General features: G+C 46.6%; 2 protein-coding genes across 2 annotated transcripts; one reads left to right on the top strand and one right to left on the bottom strand.

Annotated features, from left to right (window-relative positions):
• The first annotated feature begins 3,945 nt into the window (after positions 1-3,945).
• On the top strand, positions 3,946-13,535 carry MMP23B (matrix metallopeptidase 23B). The gene is made up of 8 exons (XM_010189997.1): positions 3,946-4,216; positions 6,661-6,806; positions 8,584-8,723; positions 10,139-10,306; positions 11,057-11,221; positions 11,563-11,673; positions 12,621-12,747; positions 13,361-13,535. The coding sequence occupies exons 1-8, from the start codon at positions 4,046-4,048 to the stop codon at positions 13,533-13,535; spliced, it is 1,203 nt and encodes a 400-aa protein (XP_010188299.1). The 5' UTR covers positions 3,946-4,045.
• A 2,207-nt stretch (positions 13,536-15,742) lies between these two features.
• CDK11B (cyclin-dependent kinase 11B) lies at positions 15,743-19,362 on the bottom strand (the record flags this gene model as incomplete). The annotated part of the gene is made up of 5 exons (XM_010189996.1): positions 15,743-16,102; positions 17,061-17,250; positions 18,132-18,280; positions 18,557-18,673; positions 19,276-19,362. Coding segments are annotated over 5 exons (636 nt in total), but the record flags the coding sequence as incomplete, so codon positions are not given.
• Positions 19,363-19,368: the final 6 nt, after the last annotated feature.

Here is a 19,368-nt window from a genome sequence, read left to right as displayed (position 1 = left end):
TGTAAGTGCTTTTTAAAAGAAGAGCTATATGAGGATTTGCTGATTCTTTTCGCATGGGCCACCGAGGAGCCAATACGTGGTAAATCACATTCAGCTGTGTGCACTCCCCCTCCCCTGCCCGTGGCCTGGGTTTGGACTGGTGCCCTAGAGATGAAACGCTGATGCTTCCTGCCCTGCTGCACCAGGGCTAACTCTCCTCTTCAATGTGGCAAATATAGCAGAGAGAACCATTTAGGAATAACTGAAAGTAACCCATAATGTTAACAGTGCTGAATAAAGGGGAGGAGAGCATGCTAAGAATAATCCATGGAAGAGAAAGTATTTATTTTTGAGCTAAAACTTGCCCGTGGGAATGTAGCCATATGTTGTGCATTGTACGGCGGCCTCACTTTAAACATCTTGACAATTAGGATTGAAAAGAACAAAGCAAGACTGAGGTGATTTAACAAGGGAAGCGTGTCGTGTTGTGCAGATGATCCAATCCTTTATGTTCTCCATAGTCTCTAGTTGTAGGCTTTATGTTTAATTCACTCCCTTCTGACAGCTCTTTAGGGTTTGCTTTTTCATGTAACATTTATTGCAAGTAGAGAGCTCAAGATGCGCATCCCTGACTGCTTAGAAAACCCCAGCTCCCTGTAAATGATACCCAGGTCCTGGTCACTGCTGGTAACAGCCTGAGGACAAAGCAGAGTCAGGTCTGTACCCTGCCTTCCTTTCCTGTTCCCCATTACAGCAGATGGGTTCCCTCACAGTGTAATGTGTTCCACTGCTCTTAGACACTGTGCAGAAACCAAAGCCAGGAATGTTTCTGTGTCCAAATATAGCCGGGATGACAGCTCCTGCCTGGTCTCCAAACCAAATATCCGCACTTGAGAACCTGAGACCTCTCAAATGCATCGGAGCTGCGAAGTCGCAGCTCTGTGCTCATATAAAAGCAGTCCTTTCAGGGGCTTGGGCTGCTTCATAAAGCATGGAAAATACTTTCAGCTCTTGGAAAAGACAATATAGAGATAAAACTTCAGAGTTCTGACTAACTTCTTGCCCTTGGCTCCCAGAAGGGAGTCTGGGGAGTTGTTTAATGCATCTGAAAGAGGCTTAAATTCTGACAAGTGCTGTAGGTTGGAGACCACTGATGGCTGCGTCTGAGAGTCCTTTAAGCACAATTATCTCTTGGAAAAGCCATGATATTCTTAATTCAGGGCAGGGAACAGGGATGAAATGTCAACAGATGTGTACTCTGGTCCTAATAATTCTTAAAATATCTACAGAAGAGGCCTGTCCTTGAAATGTAACATATAAAGAACTAAGTATAAACTTGAAATTTCACTTTTTAGCAGCAGCAGCACTGAGGATTCTGGCCACAGCCTGTGTGCCAAAGACTCCAGATGCAGTGACTTTATCAGAAGTGTTGGTGTGCACAGCGTTAAGTTCATGGCTCTCCCTTAGCTCCGCAAGTTGTGTCTGTCAGTTCTGAATACCTCAGCATAAGAGCTTTCCTCATCTGACTCTCATTGCCTTAATAACTGAGGTTTGTCTTGGCCTTATTGCTGGGCTGGTTTCTGAGCAAATGTTTGGCTTAAATTTTTAAAGCTTTGAAAGCATTTTGCAGCCAGTGGTTTGGTAAGGTTGGGTGTGCAGGCACTGAATTTCTACATGGATGGATGGACACAGCGCAGTCCCAGTGTACAGGGGCAAGTGAACTACGTGCTTTCCAAGAAACCCTGCTCTTGTTTCTGATCCATCAAGGTATAACCTGCTGGCTACCTTCACAGGGAAGCAGGATCCTAAATGTCACAGGTCATGAATCATCTTGGCAGCTAAAGATTCCCATATATTTTTAGTAAAATAAGAATTTCTTTACATTAGGACAAAGGAAATTTCTTTTGGCTGTGTGATTGTGTGAGTTCTCAGTTCTCAGTCTGCGCTTTTAAGTAGTCATCTTTAGAAACAGCAAGGCACCAACTGGATGCTTGGAAGGCTTCGGGGTCCTGCTCTGCCTGATTCCAAGCCTGACCTCCAGTGAGTCTTTTCTCCCACACAGTACGGCCTTAACCTCTGAGGTGCAGCTGTAGCACTGCCCTGCCTTCAAGATTGATGGGAGATTAAACGCTCTGAGAGGCTGCGAGGTGCTCAGGATATCTGGCAAGTGGAGAGGGCATATGTAACAGTGCATAAATTAAAATCTTCAAACACTGCTGACTCTTAGTAGCCGTCTGAAAGTTGGATGCACTTCATGCTGTTACGCAGTTCCATGACTGAAACTCAGTGTTCTTCCAGCCCTGTGTTTGCTTGCAGGGCTTTTCTGTCGAGCCAGCTCTGCTTCACTGGAGAAGAGCTCTTGGCTGGAGCTTTTGAGCCCCCTTCCAAGGCAGGCTTTTACTTCGAGACTCCCTTCTCAGTCTCCCTTCCTGCAGGTGCATTCTCATCTGTGGACTCCGACAGAAACTTGCTCAGGTCCTAAACCCGTTGTTACTGTTCTGTCACTTCATACAGTGGTCTGCAGCCTAAACCACAAACAGAGGTGAATTTGCACCACTCTTTGGAGCTCTAAACAAAGCACCTTGTATAGCTGTCCCTGGAAAATTGCAGCTAACAGCTGAGATGGGCCAGTATCCCGCACTGCTTTGGGCCACAGGAGTTTGAGCCCTGTCCCCTTGCCTTCTGCCCTTCTTCCTAGTTCCAGCTTTCCTTTGTAATTCAATCCATAACTTCCTGCCGTGTTACTCCTTATTCTGTCCTGGTATCTGAACAACTGCTGCACTTTGTCCACTCTCTGCAGAAGATGTGGTTTTTCTCCAGGGAGGAGCTTGGTGAAAACGGCAGAAGAAGATTTTTGTGAAATTGCCCACGGTCTCATTGGTCATATTCATTCTGAGTTGCTTAAAAGCTTCAGGCCAGCTTTAGTCTGAAACTATGGGAAACGTAGATAATGAACTAGGGAAAAAAATTCAAATGAAACCATCTTTCATTATTATAAAGAAGTTTCTGAAGCCTTTCAAATGCTTCAGATATCTCCTAGGAATACTTTATACTGGCTGGGGACAGAACTACCCCTTCCCTGCCCTTTGCTTGTGAAACTGGGAGATCACCCAGTTCCTTTTGCTCTGTCTGGTCAGAGCTGGGGACACCCCGCCTCAGGAACGCTGAGTATCCAGCGCCCAGTGACCAGACACACAAGTGCAGCTATTTCTGAAAACCTGAGAATTTCTGAGTAAGCTTTTTTAAAAAGTCCTGAATTGACTTCGTGTCTGCAGCCTGGAGGTGCCTTAGGGAACCAAACAGCTTAAGGCAAAGTGACCACTTTTCCCAGTCAGTCTTGCTGAGGGTACCCCACATCATGATTCCAAAAATCCTTGTCTTTCTCTGCATGATGACCCCTTACTGGGTAGCTCATGAGAAATTTGCAGGTCACTTGCCAAGTCTTATGGAAGAGGGGGTTGATGTTTGCTTTTATCTGAGTTTGTAAACTCTCAGACCAGAATTTCCTAAAGCTGAGAAGCGCTGCCTGCTCTCCCCCAGCGTCTCATCTTTCATTCTGCAGCTGAAGGCAGCCCCAGAGAAATGACAGCTCTTCTAGCGCTAAGCATCCCTAATGAAGCATTCCAGGGCCATGATGCTGGCTCCTGGATTCCTTTTTCTGCCCCCTCCCCCAATTTTTTTTCATTACATAAAGCTGACAACTGCAGATTTGTCCGCTGTTGATTATACAGTCAGTTAAAGAAAAGAGTTCATGGCCATCCCAGCTTGTTTCACTTTGCTGCTTTTCCTCCGCCAGCCCAGCTTTCAGCTGCAGTAACACGATCCCACTTGGCAGAGGCTGAGAGAATCTCTGGCACATTGGAAAGAGGCTTAATGTAAAGTCTACTTTTTTCCCCCCCCTATTTCTTTAGAGCTTTTTGAAACTCTAGCGGTTCTGCACAACTTTGGCGGTGACTGCAGGAAATGCTCCAAATGCAACTGTGAGCAAAAGGATTCCCAATGCATTTGGTGAGGACGATGTCTTAGTGTCTGTCACATCTCCCTCTAAAAAGTGTTAAGGAACAACATGGATCGAATGGAGCAGCTTTCTGCAAGCAGAAGGAAGAGCTTTCTCTCGGTTGACAAGAAAAAGAGCAACGGCTGTAGAACCGTTGTGGGATTTTTGTGCTTATTCCCTGCGGTGGCTTTGCTGGCTATTGTGGGAGATCCAGCTGGAGCTGCTTTTTTAGGGAAAGGGGTTTAATTCTCAAATGCTTGAAAGGGGGAGTGGAGACATCAGATTATATGTGCATGTGTATTCTTTTTAGAAGAAGGATAAATTCAGGAAGCAATCAGACCAATGTGTAAGTAACTGGTAAGGCAATAAGATCTGTGTGTGGCTGTTTGAGTCCCTTTTTGCAGAGGATCCTCTGCAAAATTATGCATCCAGGTAGAATCAGATTATCAGAGGTGTGCATGAATCCACAAAAGATTTGGGGTGTTTTCCCTCAGAGCTTTGCTGGCAGTACCTCTGCTTTCCCAGCCTGGTACGATGTGGCATGGTTCTGATTTCTGTCACAGCTGAGCTTTCCTGGGAGCTCCAGAGGCAGAGCTCGTGGTGTAAGATCTACACTGGGATGTAACACCGGACCTACAGAAACTGTTGGCTGATAACTCTCTGTCAAGGTCTGCCCATTAGCAAGATACACTGGGACAGACCCAGTTCAGGGAGAACTGGAGCAAGGCTCTGGGACTCTCAGAAGCTCATCTTAATTTTTGCTTTTAGCTTAATTTTAGCTTTCATTTTATAAAAAGCCAATCTTTAAAGTGCTCGCATCCTCTCCTGCTGTTTGTGTCTATGAAGATCCTGGCAATAGTGCCCTTGTTTGCATCACATGCTTAGGGCTCTTATTTGGTGGTACCAAGTCACTGCGTTGTGTTACTGTTTGTTTTTCGAGAGGGGAACTGCATGATTAGGGCAGAGAGGGGAATCAGTTACATTCATTACAACTTAGTGAAGTAAATTAATGGAGGTGACTGCACAGGGTGAATAATGTAGAGCAGGGACATTGACCAGTGTCTGCTTTTATCGTTAGATATGTTGGTGTTTATTGCAGTTGTGGAGAGAGTTGAAGTTGAGTCCTTCTTGGACCTACCTTATTGAATGTTTGAGACCTTCACCCACAGTCGAGCGGGTTTCCACCTGGGAGCAGCTGTATTCCCATATGAGTATTCCCATAGGCTTGGTTCTTTGGCATCCACACAGATCCTTTGATCCAAATTGCACTGTGAAATTTTTAACTGGGTCATTCTGTTTCTGTCAGAATCCTGCGTCTGAGCTCCAGCGTTTGTGTGGTACCCCACCCTTCCCCAATTCATCTTGCAACATGGTCTTAATTGAAAGCATCCTCTTGTCCCCGTGGTTGATAGAACAGACTGGGGTAGGACAGAGACTGAGCCAACTCCTCAGCCAGATCCCTTCATACAGCAAATGAGCAAATTTGCTTCTTCCAAGAGCAAATTTGCACCTGGAGGCTCCCAGCAGTGCGATCAAATGCTCTGCTTGTAGCTTAGAAGGCAAATAGTAGTTAACATCTCTCTGACTTGTAGGTGATGCTCTGTGGCGCTTGCATTTCTAACGTTCAAGAACCGCTGACTTCAAAGCGTGAGTCAGACCTAGGGCTAAGCTGGAAGATTAAAGGCTGTCCTTCTAGGAAAGCAAGCTGCTGAGATTAGGACAAGGTAGAAGCTGGTACGGCTCGCAGACATGAGCAGAAGAGACTGCTTTCCTGTTAGGATCAAGTCCCTCAGCCTTTTACCAGTCGTGGCGAGCTGTGGGCATGGGGAGATGCTGGTGATTTGGGCAGTATCTGGCAGCCTTTGCTCCATGCTTCTTGTCTTGTCTTGCTGTTGGCTTGCTGCGAGCCCAGGGATGGGCTGTTTTGCCTCTCAGAGCCTCAGCTCTTCCATCAGTAAAACGAAGCCAGCTCTTGCTTTCTGTAGAATGTGCTGTGAAGCTGAACAAACTCGTCCTGGTGCAGCTTTTGTAACGTTGCCACTGTAAATATCACTTAGTGAGCATCTGATGCCTCTGGAGCAAATGTGACCCAGGATATTCAGTGTCTCAGTCCTGAAAAAGGGAGGCAGAGCGGGTAGAGAGCCGTATTGAGTCCCATTCTTTCGTTTCCATTGCTCAGAACTAAAAAGCTTTTATAGTTTGAGTCAGACCTGTCACCAAATTTTATGTCTTTTACTGTATGATGGCTTTAAAAGCACTCCAGGGTTTCCAGGGCTTCTGTTTACTTTGAAGGAATTTCAGATCCGCAATGCAGCTTTATAAAGAGCGATCTGCACAAAGCGTTGCCTGTTTTACTCATTTGTCCAGTACTTCACTTCTTCTGTGGTGAGGCTGGAGAGCAATAGCAAAGTGAAAAGGAAATGAAAACTTTCCAGGAAGAGCTGCAGCATTCACTGTGGCCAGGAGCCTCCGGAGGCCTCATTTCTGCTCCATCTGCACCACACTCCAGGAGTGGAATTGCACAGCAGCTCGAGGGAGCCTACAGCACTGACCCCTCATCCCATGTTGAGGAGTGCTGCTCCCTCCCTGTCCTTGCACGTCTGATCCTGCCCCATACCTGACAGTTTTATGCTGCTCAACCCTGCAGTCTCCCATCTCTTTAACCTCCTGTTTTGTCTTTTAAGGAAGATGCCCCATCACCTGCTCTTCGTGGAGCGAGTGCTTCTGCTTTGCACAGTCCAGCTTTCCTGCCTCGGCCTCCAGCACGGAGAAAACGGTACACGATCACGCCAGCGCACCTGAAATGGGACCACTTCAACCTGACGTACAAGTACGGGCTTGCATCCACCCCAGCAGTCAGCGTTTTCTAAGTGACGCTGGGTTTTTCCTGCCATGGGTGTAGATATTAACCATGTGAACACGGCCAGTCCATTTGCTAGTGAATGGATAGCTGCTAAAGACATTGTAAATTGGAAAGTATTTGTATATATTTGTATATATATTTGTATTCTATAGATGCTACACCTCACCTCAGCTGTGGATCATGTGAAGTGTTGTCACTCTGTTAGAGTCAGTAGCACATATGGCTGCACACTGAGGCTACTCATACATAGTAAGTTTAGTTCAGGAGCAGACTCAGGCTTCAGGCAAACAAGGTTCCCTTCCTCAGAAGGCAGTGAATTGGGTATCAGCTCTGTCATGCTGGTATTTTTCAAAGAGCTCTGTATGAACCTAAATCATCACTGAGGGAAACTGCTGTTGAAGGGTGCTGTGGTTTCAGGAGGACAGAGCTCTGTTCGTGCCCAGTGCTCTCAGGAATCCTTTTCTTCCTGTTGTCTTTGGGACTGGATGCCAGCTCTTAGATTACCAACAAATAAACAGTGTAAAGCCCTTGGCAGTTCTGGGGTGAGTGAATGTTAATTAACCCTAACGTTTTCAGGCATTTCTGCCAAGGAAGGTGTCTGTCCAGGTTACTGATTTCCAGCTGGGTTCACCCCTGCTCAGAACCAGCAGCATTTCAGCAGTACCATACAGCCAGATCAGGGGGGTTTTCAGCATCTTATGTGATTACCAAAATCCTTTTAATGTGGCTGCTAACTGCAGCCACTCCTGACTTCAGAGGACAGAGCAAGCCCCAAACCTGACCTCTTGAGAGCTGCAGTCACTGTTGAACCAAGGCAGGAGGAGGAAAATCTCGGTCACCAAATGCAGGTCAGGAAGGGAATTGGCAAAGTGTGGCTGGTGCTGCAGTCACCTCTGTGCTCTCGGTAGCTGGTTACACCACCAGTCACACAGAGGTCTGGTTGTACCTGCCACTCGTCCCTAACAGCCTAAGCCTCCTAATAGTCTTAATTGTCCAGGTTTATGCTCACTACAGCCTGGCTTGATACAAAACCTTCTGCTCCCTTTAGGATGTGCTGGGACGGAGGGAGAACATAAACAGCATAGCTAAAATACAACCAGAGGGGATAGCAGAATATACACAGCTTTTCCCAATTGCTACACTTCAGGCAGTTTCCTGAATGCAGATCTTCTTTTGGGACAAGGTAAGTTCCTAGGAGCCATTTCCATGGTCCAAACAGGGGTTCTGCCATTCAGCTGGATCTGTACCTGTGGCCCTGTGAACCTCTCGTGTCTCTCTCCCAAGTGATGAGATTTATTTTTCAAAGGAAGTAACTTGTTTGAACATCAGACCTTTGATATTCTTTGTAACTCATAAAGTTCTGCCTGAGAGGATCACAATTCACTGTGTGCACACGCGTTGTAGCCAAAATGTTGTGATGGGAGTTGCCTGCTGCTGAGGTGCTGGCCTCTGCCAGCAGCGCCGCACAGCAGAATGGGAGATGTAAGGATAAAAAGAGTTTTCCAGGAGAACCTTGTCTAAAATGATGTGCTTGAGGAGGCGCAAAACCATGAGATTTAAAAGCATATTGGTGATATATCAATCCCTGTGGAGGTTTTATTAAATAATACCCAGTTCAAGCTGTTCCTGTTTTGAACCTATTAGAGTGAATGGAAAGACTTGATTTGTCTGCAGCCATGAGAGCCCTCAGCTGCCCTTTGAGAAGGGAAGAGCATTTTCCTGAAGCTGTTCTGTGTCCCTGCAGGATCCTGTCCTTCCCAAGAAACCTCATAAGTGCCAGGGACACACGCAAGGGCCTGGCAGCTGCTTTCCGGATGTGGAGCGAAGTTTCACCGTTCAGCTTCAGGGAAGTGCCACGCCACGTCGCCAGTGACTTGAAAATAGGTGAGCACGGCCTCTGGGCTGATGGGACGCTGTTGTTATTATCAAACCTCCAAATCTGCCACTGGGACAGGATTATCTCTGTACCACAGATGGGGAAATTGAATATTGAAAGGTGAAATGCCATAGCCAAGGTCACACAGAGCCAAAGAGCAGGGGATGGAGCCCAGCTGGGTTATGGCTTTAGTTGATCTGTTGGTCCTGTTGAAGCACCATCTTTTCTCTGCCCTCTCTCTCCTCCCCTTCCCTCTGCCCCTGTATCACTGCAGAAGTTACTTCCCGAGTTTCTTAGGCCTGGAAAGATGTTAGTGCCGAGGCGTTATCTGCTCAGCCTCAAGCCCAGCTGTCAGTTCTTCCTGGGATTGATGGTCTGTGTGAAATAATGACTTCCTGTGCAGATGGCAGCAATGCTGAGATAACCAGCAGATTTACCATTGTTTCGCAATGTGCTTTGCACTCTCATTTTATGTGACGCCACTGACAAGCACATGATGTGCCTCCCCTTCCCAGGGGCCTGTCCTGCTGCCACGTGAGCTCCAGGTGGCCCAGTTCCAGTGGACACTGGGTACACTGGGATGCTGTCATCATGCTAGGTCACGCTAGCAAAAAGATGGCGAGCAGCTATGACTCTAAGGCCACCTGTTTATTTACCTTTAAAATAGAACAATTACATGCTGGGGTTATCTCACTGTCCAACTTCTCTCCAAAAAAAAAAGGATTCCATGTGATGTTGCAAAAAGAGCTTGGTGTTCATTTCCAAAAGGAGACTCGTGGCCATTGGAAACAGAATCCCAGAATGTCAGGAGTTGGAAGGGACCTGGAAAGCTCCCCCAGTGCAACCCCTGCCAGAGCAGGATCACCAGAGCAGTCACACAGGAACACGGCCAGGGCTTTGGGTGTCTCCACACAAGGAGACTCCACAACCTCTCTGGGCAGCCTGGGCCATGCTCCATAACCCTCACACTCACAAAGTTTGGCCTCATCTTCAGCTTGAACCTCCTGTGCTCCAGCTTGGGACCATTGCCCCTTGTCCTGGCATTGGCCATCCCAGAGCAGAGCCTGGCTCCTTCCTCCTGACACTGCCCTTTCCCAATGGATCCCCAGGAATGAGGGCACCCCTCAGTCTCCTCTGCTCCAAGCTCAAGAGCCCCAGCTCCCTCAGCCACTCCTCAGCAGGAGATGCTCCACTCCCTCCAGCATCTCTGTGGCTCTGCAAAACAGCTCCAAATCCAGAGTCATCACAGGGCTGAGTAGGGTTTGCATCATGTAGCAATCACTCCTGGATTTATCTTTCATTTTGTGGCTCTGTAGGTTGGAAAGCATGGGATACCAGAAGAGGGTTGTTTTTTCCAGCAAACCACAAGCTTACAGACAGGCTTACCCTGCTGGATGCACTGACGCTGCTTTGTTTCTCACAGGCTTCTACTCCATCAATCACACAGACTGCCTGGAGTCCCTCATTCACCACTGCTTTGATGGGACCACGGGGGAACTGGCCCACGCCTTCTTCCCACCCAACGGGGAGATCCATTTTGATGACCACGAGTACTGGATACTGGGGAACACCCGCTTCAGCTGGAAAAAGGGTAATGCACATCGTCAGTGGCTGTAGGATTTGGATTTTAGTCCTTGCTCTGGGATTTACCTCGCGCAGAAAGAGACAACAGAAACAGCTGTGATTTTCTGTAGCTTCGGGAGTTGTGGTGTTGCTGTGATGTGACTGAACTGCTGCAAGGGACCGTGTGTGGTGGCTGTGCCATTTCCCGCTGATCCATTTGGTGGTGGTACTCGATAACTCAGCCACATACTCAGTGATTACGTCTGGCTTCTGCCCAGGTGCATCTCTGAGAAGGGCCGTGTTTTATTACTTCAATTTGCTGGCACGGCTGTTTACATTTTAGTTTTCCTGGGTCATTTTGGGGTTTGCGGGCACCTAAAAATGGCCATGTTGGTTACCCCTCGGTGTTTTCTTCTTGATTTTAAAGTTAGTTTTGACATTCCTTTAAACAATTAAAAGCAGATGGTCCCTGACTAACTGGCAAATCCAGTTCATGTTATATGACCAACTCTGTACTTGTTTGAAAGGAAGATCTTTTTTCACTAAATATAAAGAGAGGTGGGGAGATTTTAGGTGACATAGAGAGACTCCTATCCTTGCTTTCCAAAGCATGGCAACAGAGAAGAGCTAGGGACAAGGACCTAGGGGAGGTGGTTTTGAAAGCAAGCGTGTATTGATTTATTAAGTGAGGTATTAGGAAAGGTGTCAGCAGTGTGTCAGCTGGAGCAGAGCTGTCCTTCACCCCACAACACCGCCTGTTTCTCCATTTCTCCTCCAGGTGTTTGGCTCACGGATCTGGTCCACGTAGCAGCTCACGAAATAGGGCACGCCTTGGGGCTCATGCACTCCCTGAACCCCAACGCCCTCATGCACATCAACGCCACTTTGACCGGGAAAAAGACCATCTCTCAAGATGAGGTCTGGGGAATCCACAGGCTTTACGGTAAGGAAGCCAGGGCTGTGCTCTGGGCTCCTCTGGGGAAAGAGCATCAGGCTGAAGCGTCAGCTGGATCCTGGGGAGCTCCTGGGGTGTTAAACCCTCATCGTTTGGCAGGACAAGGCTGTAAGCCAGCGAGCAGGAGGAATCTTCCTCCTTTGTATGCAAAGTAGAGCCAAAAGGAGGTGCAGTGTTGTGTTTCCAGCACTGCTGGCTTTAAATGTGAGCAATTTTAGCTGTAGAGTGCCCTGAATTTGTAGTTTTGCAAGCATCAGGAGCACAGAGGGAAAGAAACAGAAGAAAAGTCTACCCCAATCCCCCTAATGCCTCATCTCCTTCTGTTTCAGGATGCAAAGACAGGTTATTTATGTGCCCATTATGGGCACAGAAAGGTTTCTGTGAGAAACGGAGGAAGCTGATGAAAAAGCACTGTCCATCCACCTGTGACTTCTGCTATGGTATCCGACTTTTCTTCTGGGATGTTTGGTGGGGAGAGGAGGTAAAGGTTAAGCGGTGTTTGCTGCAGGGAGAGGCAGGATCCCAATTCCACACCAGCGATCAGTGGACGCAAGCGCTTGGCCCCATCCAGCTCTGAGGAGCAGCACAGCAGAGTTGCCCTCTTTGAGCCAAGATCAAGGCTTGGAAAGAGGAAGCAGCTTTTATGTCTGAACATTTGTGGACCAGAGCACTGAACTGTCCCGTTCTTCTCCAGTTTAACTAAACCACTGCTAGGGAGTTCCTGAAAACCCAGCTCCTCCGTGTGCCTCATCCCTTTTGGACCCCACGGGGCAGTGAGGTGCTGGTGTGTTAAAGTCAGAGCTAAGAGATGCAGTGATGGGACATAAACAAGACAGACGACATCTCGGGCACAGCTGGACTTGAGCTGCTCTGCAGAAAAGGAGATAAAGGATGTTAATCACCTTATCGAGTCTGTTTTACGAATCCAGATAAGGGCCTAATGCAGGATCAGCTCAAGTTACTGCAGCGTGGAATTAAGCTTTGTATTTATCCATCCTGACCCCAAGATGCTGTGCTGTATCACTGGTACCTCTTCTTCGAGTGCAGAGGTGTTTTTGTTAGACCAGATTAATGCAAAGACGCAGTCTGATAATTACAACCCCAGCTGTTCTAGGGGACTGTTCATTAACTGAACGTGTGCTCTTTCTTGTATATGGAGTGGGCAAGTTTACCCATCTCTGTCAGTTTACATGCCACAGATCTCTCACCTTTGCACATGCCTGATGTTAGATCTATCTGAGGACTTCCTCAGTAGGAGGCTTTTTAAAATTATTAATCCTTTTAAGGTTCCTCAGGTGGTAACGCAATTCTGTGAAGCGTTTTGGGAAAGCTTGGTACTGCGCTGTGCTAACCCTGGCCATTTCTTTCCCTCCCTTCTGGGGGACAGAGTTCCCATTTCCAACGGTTCCCCCGACGCTGCCCCCGCCAAGGACAAAAACCAAGACTGTTTCTGAGGGCAGGAACGTCACCTTCCGCTGCGGCCAGAAGATCATCCATAAAAAAGGCAAAGTTTAGTAAGTGCTCGGTCGTTTATTCCAGTCCTTCAGGAGCCTTTGCAGCTCACCAGAAAGGGGGAGGACGGATGACAAACCAGCACAATTACAAACGCAGTTTCTCTTCTGGAGCACATCACTGTCTCACTGGGCACCCAGAGCAGAACGAGGGGTGCCTGGTAACTGCAGGCACTCTGCAAATATTATTTGTAACATTGCAAAACCCAATTTACAGACACAGCACAGAGAGAATTGTTAGCATCATCAAATTCCCTGGCCCATATTCTGCAAAAAACTAGTGTCTTATGTCAATCCTTTTAATGGGTTGGTAGCTCTTACTAACAGAGGAGCATGCTGTTTCTGGATGTATCTAAAATTGAGAGAGAGATTCCCCAGTCCCTGAGTTTAGACTGAGTGATGGGAATTTGGGTCTATTCACAGTAAGATTCAAGCTCCTACATTACTCAGAACGGTGCTGTGTTGTAACTGCCATCATCTACCTGAAAGATACAGCAAAAATTATCCCTGTTTTGTTGTGTGTTGTACACTTACTCAGCACAACTTACTAGGAGAAAGAAGAGCCACTCACACGAGACATTGCGTAGTTTAATTTCTGTTGTTTTTCTTTCGACAGCTGGTACAAAGACAAGGAGCTGCTGGAGTACTCGTATCCAGGTTACCTATCCTTAAATGAAGATCACATGAGCATCATTGCAAATGCAATTAATGAAGGAACTTACACCTGTATAGTCAAGAAAAAAGAAAGGATCTTGACTACTTACTCCTGGAGAATCAGGCTGAAGCACTGAATGAACACTTCAATGACTGCTAGTGCTGTTTGAAATTTCAATGTTTCTTTGGCATTTTATATTTAATCCTCAGTAGCGCAACTGAACTTCTAGATCAGCTGCTTCCATACCTTGGGCAAGAGAAAGACTTGATTACTGGAAAATAAAACTTTTCCAAATCAGCTTTAATGATAAATTTATTGAGTATGTGCTGTGCAGAGAATTTAAAAAAATTAAAGTCAGATTTTGCAGCTAAACGATGTGGATCACTGCAGGCTGCTGCACAACAAGAACTCTTCATCAACCCCACGGATGAACAGCGACGGCTCGGCTGTGCTGCGCGGGACACAGAGGTATTGTGGAAGGAGAAGCACCGCTGATACCTGTGAGTGTTTTGCTGTTGTTTTATGAGATCCTGGTGCGTAGCAGTGTAAGTGTAGAGTGAAAAAGCCAGTATTACTTTTCCTTGTCCGCAGGAGGACGTAAGGTCACAAGAAGCCCTTTCCAGTTTCTCCATTCCACATTTTGACACATTCAGGCCAAGCACACACACACACCACCTTTTCCCTCAACTACTTTCCTGTGGTTTGTATTTGTTACTCGTGCAATCTTACCCCAATAGACCATTTACCTCCACCAGCAGCTCCTCCTGACTCGTCCTGCAGGCGCCTGGCTCCTTCAGCAGAGATGAGGAGATTTCCATCACTGTCCTCCCATCACCCAACCCAGGAGGTAAATGTGCCTCATCCAACAGGAAAACAGCATTGGTGGTGGTGGGCAAAGCCTGGGGCGCTTGCGTGTCTGCAGTGTTCATTTGCAGAGTGAGGAAGCCCTGACAGTCCTTACATTTGGCAAGGTCCTTAGCCAGTGTTAAAGCAGCCCATGTTACTTTGCTTGGGTTCATCAGCTTGAAACACCAACTACGCAGCCACGCTGTGATGGCCAAGCCACAATGGCTCTGCTTCCCTGTGCGCTGTGGGATGGTGCGAACCCCTGCTCTTTAATGGGTTTTTGATTTCCAGCCATGAGGAACCGTGCTGAAATCACCCAGGCTGCAGGTAACACAGAATCCCAGCATGTCAGGAGTTGGAAGGGACCTGGAAAGCTCCCCCAGTGCAAGCCCTGCCACAGCAGGATCACCAGAGCAGTCACACAGGAACACGGCCAGGGCTTTGGGTGTCTGCAGACAAGGAGACTCCACAACCTCTCTGGGCAGCCTGGGCCATGCTCCGAAGGACCAGAACTGTTTCTCCTTCAGCACCAAGAAATCAGTCAGACCTAAAGAGAAAATAGTTCTGCATTCCTCCGTAGCAAAACATCATCCCAAACCTACTGATTTAAAATATACCACAGTTTCAGTACATCCAAATTCCAGTTCCAAGGCCTTTACCCAGAAAAACTCTTAAAATGTACTGGAATTGATAGGATGTTTATAAATTAAGTTAATCCTGTTACTGGACTGGTGCCCAGTTCTGATTGCATGAATACCCCAGTATTTTCCAAATCTTCCTGTTCCCAGACAAGAATGCAGCGTTATAAACCAGCCTCAGACGTGATCTTCCACCATGATTCCTCTGCTCTTTTCTCTCCTGAGAAAGGACTGGGATATAACATTGTGCGGTCAGTATTGCTAAGCTGCTCTGTATGGAAAAGAAGGGCACATTTGAAAGAACTTTCTATAGAAAAGCAAGTTTCAAGTCTCCATAAGAATTATTTTTGATTTATAAAACAATGGACTCGTTTTTCTTGCCTCAGTGCCATAGTAAATGCGTGTATACAACCCACCAAACTGTGCTCAGCTCAGTAGTGCACCCAAAAACCAATGGACTGAGCCCAACCCAGCCTGGCTCTCTCCAAAGCTCACAACAGGAAAGAAACATCAGAACTGTTCTGGGGTTTTTTTGCCCTATGTTCAGACACATACAATTTACTTAAAATAAATTAAAAAAACACAAACCCAAAACTTGTTTGCCAGGCTGGCAATACGCTGTGAGAGCATCAGCACAGACCTAGGGGAAGCAGGGGGGGAAGTTTCCACTCTTTACTGCTGGAAATTTCCACCCTTTAATGCTACCACCATCTAAGTTTGCTGCCTGTGAAGAAATGAAATCCTTCACCCTGTTAAACAATTAAAATGTATTTTAATTCTACAAATTTACAAGGAAAAAATAAACAACAAACCAAAACAAACCCAATGAGAAAAACTAAAAATAAACCAGAAGCGGTTCCAGGATTGTACTTTTTGAGTTTTCCTTGGTCAAATTTTGTAACGCTCCTTGGCTTTCCAGGTGGATTCCAGTCCTCATGGAACGCAGCAGCTGTGCTCCACACCCAGCAAGAGCCTGTGACTCTGAGATGACATCTGACTTCTGCTCTGTGAAAAACATCGTCTCCCTGACATGAAGAACAGAACTGGGGAACTCAGCAAGGACTCACATCAACAGGTTGTTTTTGGTTTCTTTTTTTTTTTACCTCCCCACTCTCTCATGGTGAGTTCAGAACTTGAGGCTGAAGCCAGGCCCCGCAGCAGATGCTCCTTGGTTGGTGGTGGTCAGATGAAAACCCGTGTCCTTCAGATCGTCATCGCCCTGCGAAGACCAAGCACAACTCATTTAGCAGGAAGTGGCTGTGCAGACGCATTTCCTTCTCCAACACAAATCTAAACAGCAGCAACAAAATCAAAGTATGTCTGGGAGATCAGAAACGAAGGTTTGATTTAGTGGCATCATTACTAAGGTCAAGGCAGTGTTGTTCAGTCTTTAAACGTTGCCATTTCAGAGCTTTACTAACGGCAGCCCAAGGGGTTCCTGGTTTGTGTGCCTCCTTGTGACTGCACAGGGGGAGATGAACACATTTGTGAGCACCCTGTAGAAATCAGTGTGAACTCCACCTATTCAGCATCTGATGATCACACTCTGCATGCCCTGCATGCCAGTTTTATCAAGGCTAAACAAACTTCTAGGGTTTGTGTTAAACTGAGCACAGTAACTGTACAGTGCCATTTCATCTGTGCTGAGACATGGAAATAATACTCAGGTGATGCAGTTGAGGTACTGAGACTGTACCATGCCACAGCCAGCTTTTTTTACAAAATGAGGGCAGCACAATCCCCACAGAGAGAACCACCACCAGCCTCCCCTTTTTTTGAATTCTCCTCCAAATAGAGGGAAAAAAAGAGACTGTTTCTATCCCCAGGATCTGCGTAACCTACCAGGCTTTGGATTTTTTTTTTAAATAAATTTGCAGCATTGAAAGTTTAGCTGAAAGTGCAACACAATGTCCACTTTCAAAAGAAAAACCCTTCTGCTCTGTGGTGACACCAGGGCTGTTTTTTGTCTCAGATTCTGTACTGAAATTACAATTCTGTGCCTACACCAGTACCTGGCCTTGCCCTTTGGACAGGGGCAGAGGGGAAGCTGGGCTGAGACGGGGTCTGCTCATGCACAGGTGAGGCTCAGCATCCCAAGCCCCAGACACCACGCAGCCCACGTGAACGTCTCCAGAAATGGGGATAGACCATGAGAAGGGAGGAGCCGCAGTGCTCACCAGCTGGCTGTAGCCAAGGCCTCCCTCGGGCGGGCGGGGGCTGGTGCCACGTTTCACCCTCTGCTGCTCGCTCTTTGCTGGCCAGGTGGGAAACATGGAGGGGTCGATGGGCAGAGGAGTCTCTCGGAAGTACTCGTGCTTCAAACCGTCTTCGGCCGTAATTCTTCTGGCTGGGTAGTACGTCAGGAAGCTGAGGATTTAGGAACATGACATAGAGACACAGGCCTCAGATTTTAAAATTCTTCAGAAGTACAATTGAGAGTTTTCTGATTTTTAACACAGAATCCTATTAATGGCTGTGGTTGCTGACATAACAAAAGTGTACCATGTAAAGCTGGCTGCTTTGAAAAGCGTGCTTCCTACGTGAGCCTGTAATGAATGGCACCACAGCTGGAAGTACGCATCGAGCAGCTTTTGTAGGGATCTCTTTAAAAACTGGAAAGACTGAATATCCCCCTATATAAAAATATATATTTTAAATTTAATTTTTAAAAACAGAGACAAGTTCTAAGTACTATCTGAATATCAGTAATTTCTACTACTTCATGGCATGAAACTTAAAAAGGAATGGGAACAAAAAAATCTCTCAAGCCATTGTCAGCCTTTCAGAGAAAAAAGATTTGGAATGCGCTCAGGCAACCAGAAGGCGCCAGCAGAGTTGGTTAAAAGGCTGCCAGAACATCAGACGTGACAGAACTCAGCTTTGGAAATCTAGGGAAAACCCAAGATTGCCATTTTCCTGATTATTACGATCTCCAGAATGTACTGGGGTTTTTTTCCTTTTTTTCAGTGTTTGTTAATAACAGGATCCATCAGCAGACTGCATGAGAGCTGATAACCACATAAACATGACAGGAACAAGCTAAAACTGCTCCTCAAACATTTTTCTGTTCTTCTAGGACATAGGTGTGCAAGAACAATCCTGGACTGAAGTTCACTGAACAAAGCTGTTGCAAGGAACGGCCCAAACTTCAAACACATCAGCATGTTCTGACAAGGCTGAATGCGCTGAAAACACTACAGGTCATTTTCCACCACTTTCCCAAGGATGCCCTAGGAGCCAGCACTTACTTGTTCATCAGATCAAAGCCCTGGTCGGAGAGGAGCGCTCCGAATCTCTTGCGTAGGTTGTTGTAGGGATACTCTGTGAACGTCATCTTCTTCACTGCTGGCAGCTCGTTGTAACCAGGCCAGATTTTCTCACTTGGAGTACCCAGGTCCTGTAAATTAAAACAGCGTCTTAATAAACTCACTCCAGAGTGTAGCTCTTCTGCTTATTCGTTACGTAGCTGTAGGAGCTGGTAGATACCCAGAGAACATGGACAACAGGCAAATCATGATCTTAGCTCCTATAAGCATTGTAAGCCACTCAGAGTAATGAGCCTTTGATTAAGGCTGAATCTCTGTCAAAGAGCAAAGGCACTTTTTAATTTCTTACTACTCAAATGTACCCACCTCTAAAACCAGTCAGAATGCAAGGGAGTGAAAAATGTTACCTTAAAAACTTTGTTAATCTGGTCAATCTCTGACTTCCCTGGAAACAGCGGTTTCTGTGTTAACAGCTCTCCAAATATACACCCCACTGACCACATGTCTATCGCTGTTGAATATTCCTGGAAAGAAGGGATATAGAATACCCTATAAATCTGTTTGGGTGTGGGAGAGAGAGTGTGTGTGTGTGTGTGTGTGTGTGTGTGTGTGGTTTTCTTTGGGGATGTTTTAAGATTCAATCTCACCACTCCAAACAGAACATACCATCGTTCCACTACCCAAAGCAGAGGTCTCGACTGTATCGATTTAAAAGTTAAAATGACTGTGAATTCTGAGTAGGAACCATGTACAGAAATACTTCAGGATGAAGTGTAAGTCTCCACAATGCTACCTTTCTTGTTCACTCACAAACAGAGCATCACAACCAGCAATGCATGCTGACATGCACTCTTCACAGCGATCCTTAGCCCTCACTTTGCCACAGCAGCAATCTCAGGTTATGGCACAAACCCTGGTCTCCATGCTACATCTCTATAACGTAGCCACTTCTCCTTGTACAAAAACAGCTCTAAAAGACAGCACAGGGCTTCTTTTATTTTTACACCCATGTTTTTGGTAGGAGTGAAGTATTTCTTTCCTGGCATACTCGTCCTTTGTACAGAAATGATAAAATAAAGCGAGTCTGAAGTCATTCCTCTCGCAGCCAGAGGAACAAGAACCCTACCTTAGCGCCAAGCAGCAACTCTGGAGCCCTGTACCAAAGTGTCACCACCACTGGTGTGTAAGGCTTCAGTGGAGAGCCGTATTCTCGGGCCAG

This window comes from Mesitornis unicolor, unplaced genomic scaffold (assembly GCF_000695765.1).
Source record: "Mesitornis unicolor isolate BGI_N332 unplaced genomic scaffold, ASM69576v1 scaffold13448, whole genome shotgun sequence".
Lineage (NCBI taxonomy): Eukaryota > Metazoa > Chordata > Aves > Mesitornithiformes > Mesitornithidae > Mesitornis > Mesitornis unicolor.
This window is presented reverse-complemented; position numbering and strand designations above follow the sequence as displayed.

Coding starts and splice junctions, on each gene's coding strand:
- MMP23B (XM_010189997.1), top strand. CDS start 4,046: ATGGATCGAATGGAGCAGCTTTCTGCAAGCAGAAGGAAGAGCTTTCTC. Junction 10,307..11,056: donor CCGCTTCAGCTGGAAAAAGG/GTAATGCACATC, acceptor TTTCTCCTCCAG/GTGTTTGGCTCACGGATCTG. Junction 11,222..11,562: donor GGGAATCCACAGGCTTTACG/GTAAGGAAGCCA, acceptor CTTCTGTTTCAG/GATGCAAAGACAGGTTATTT.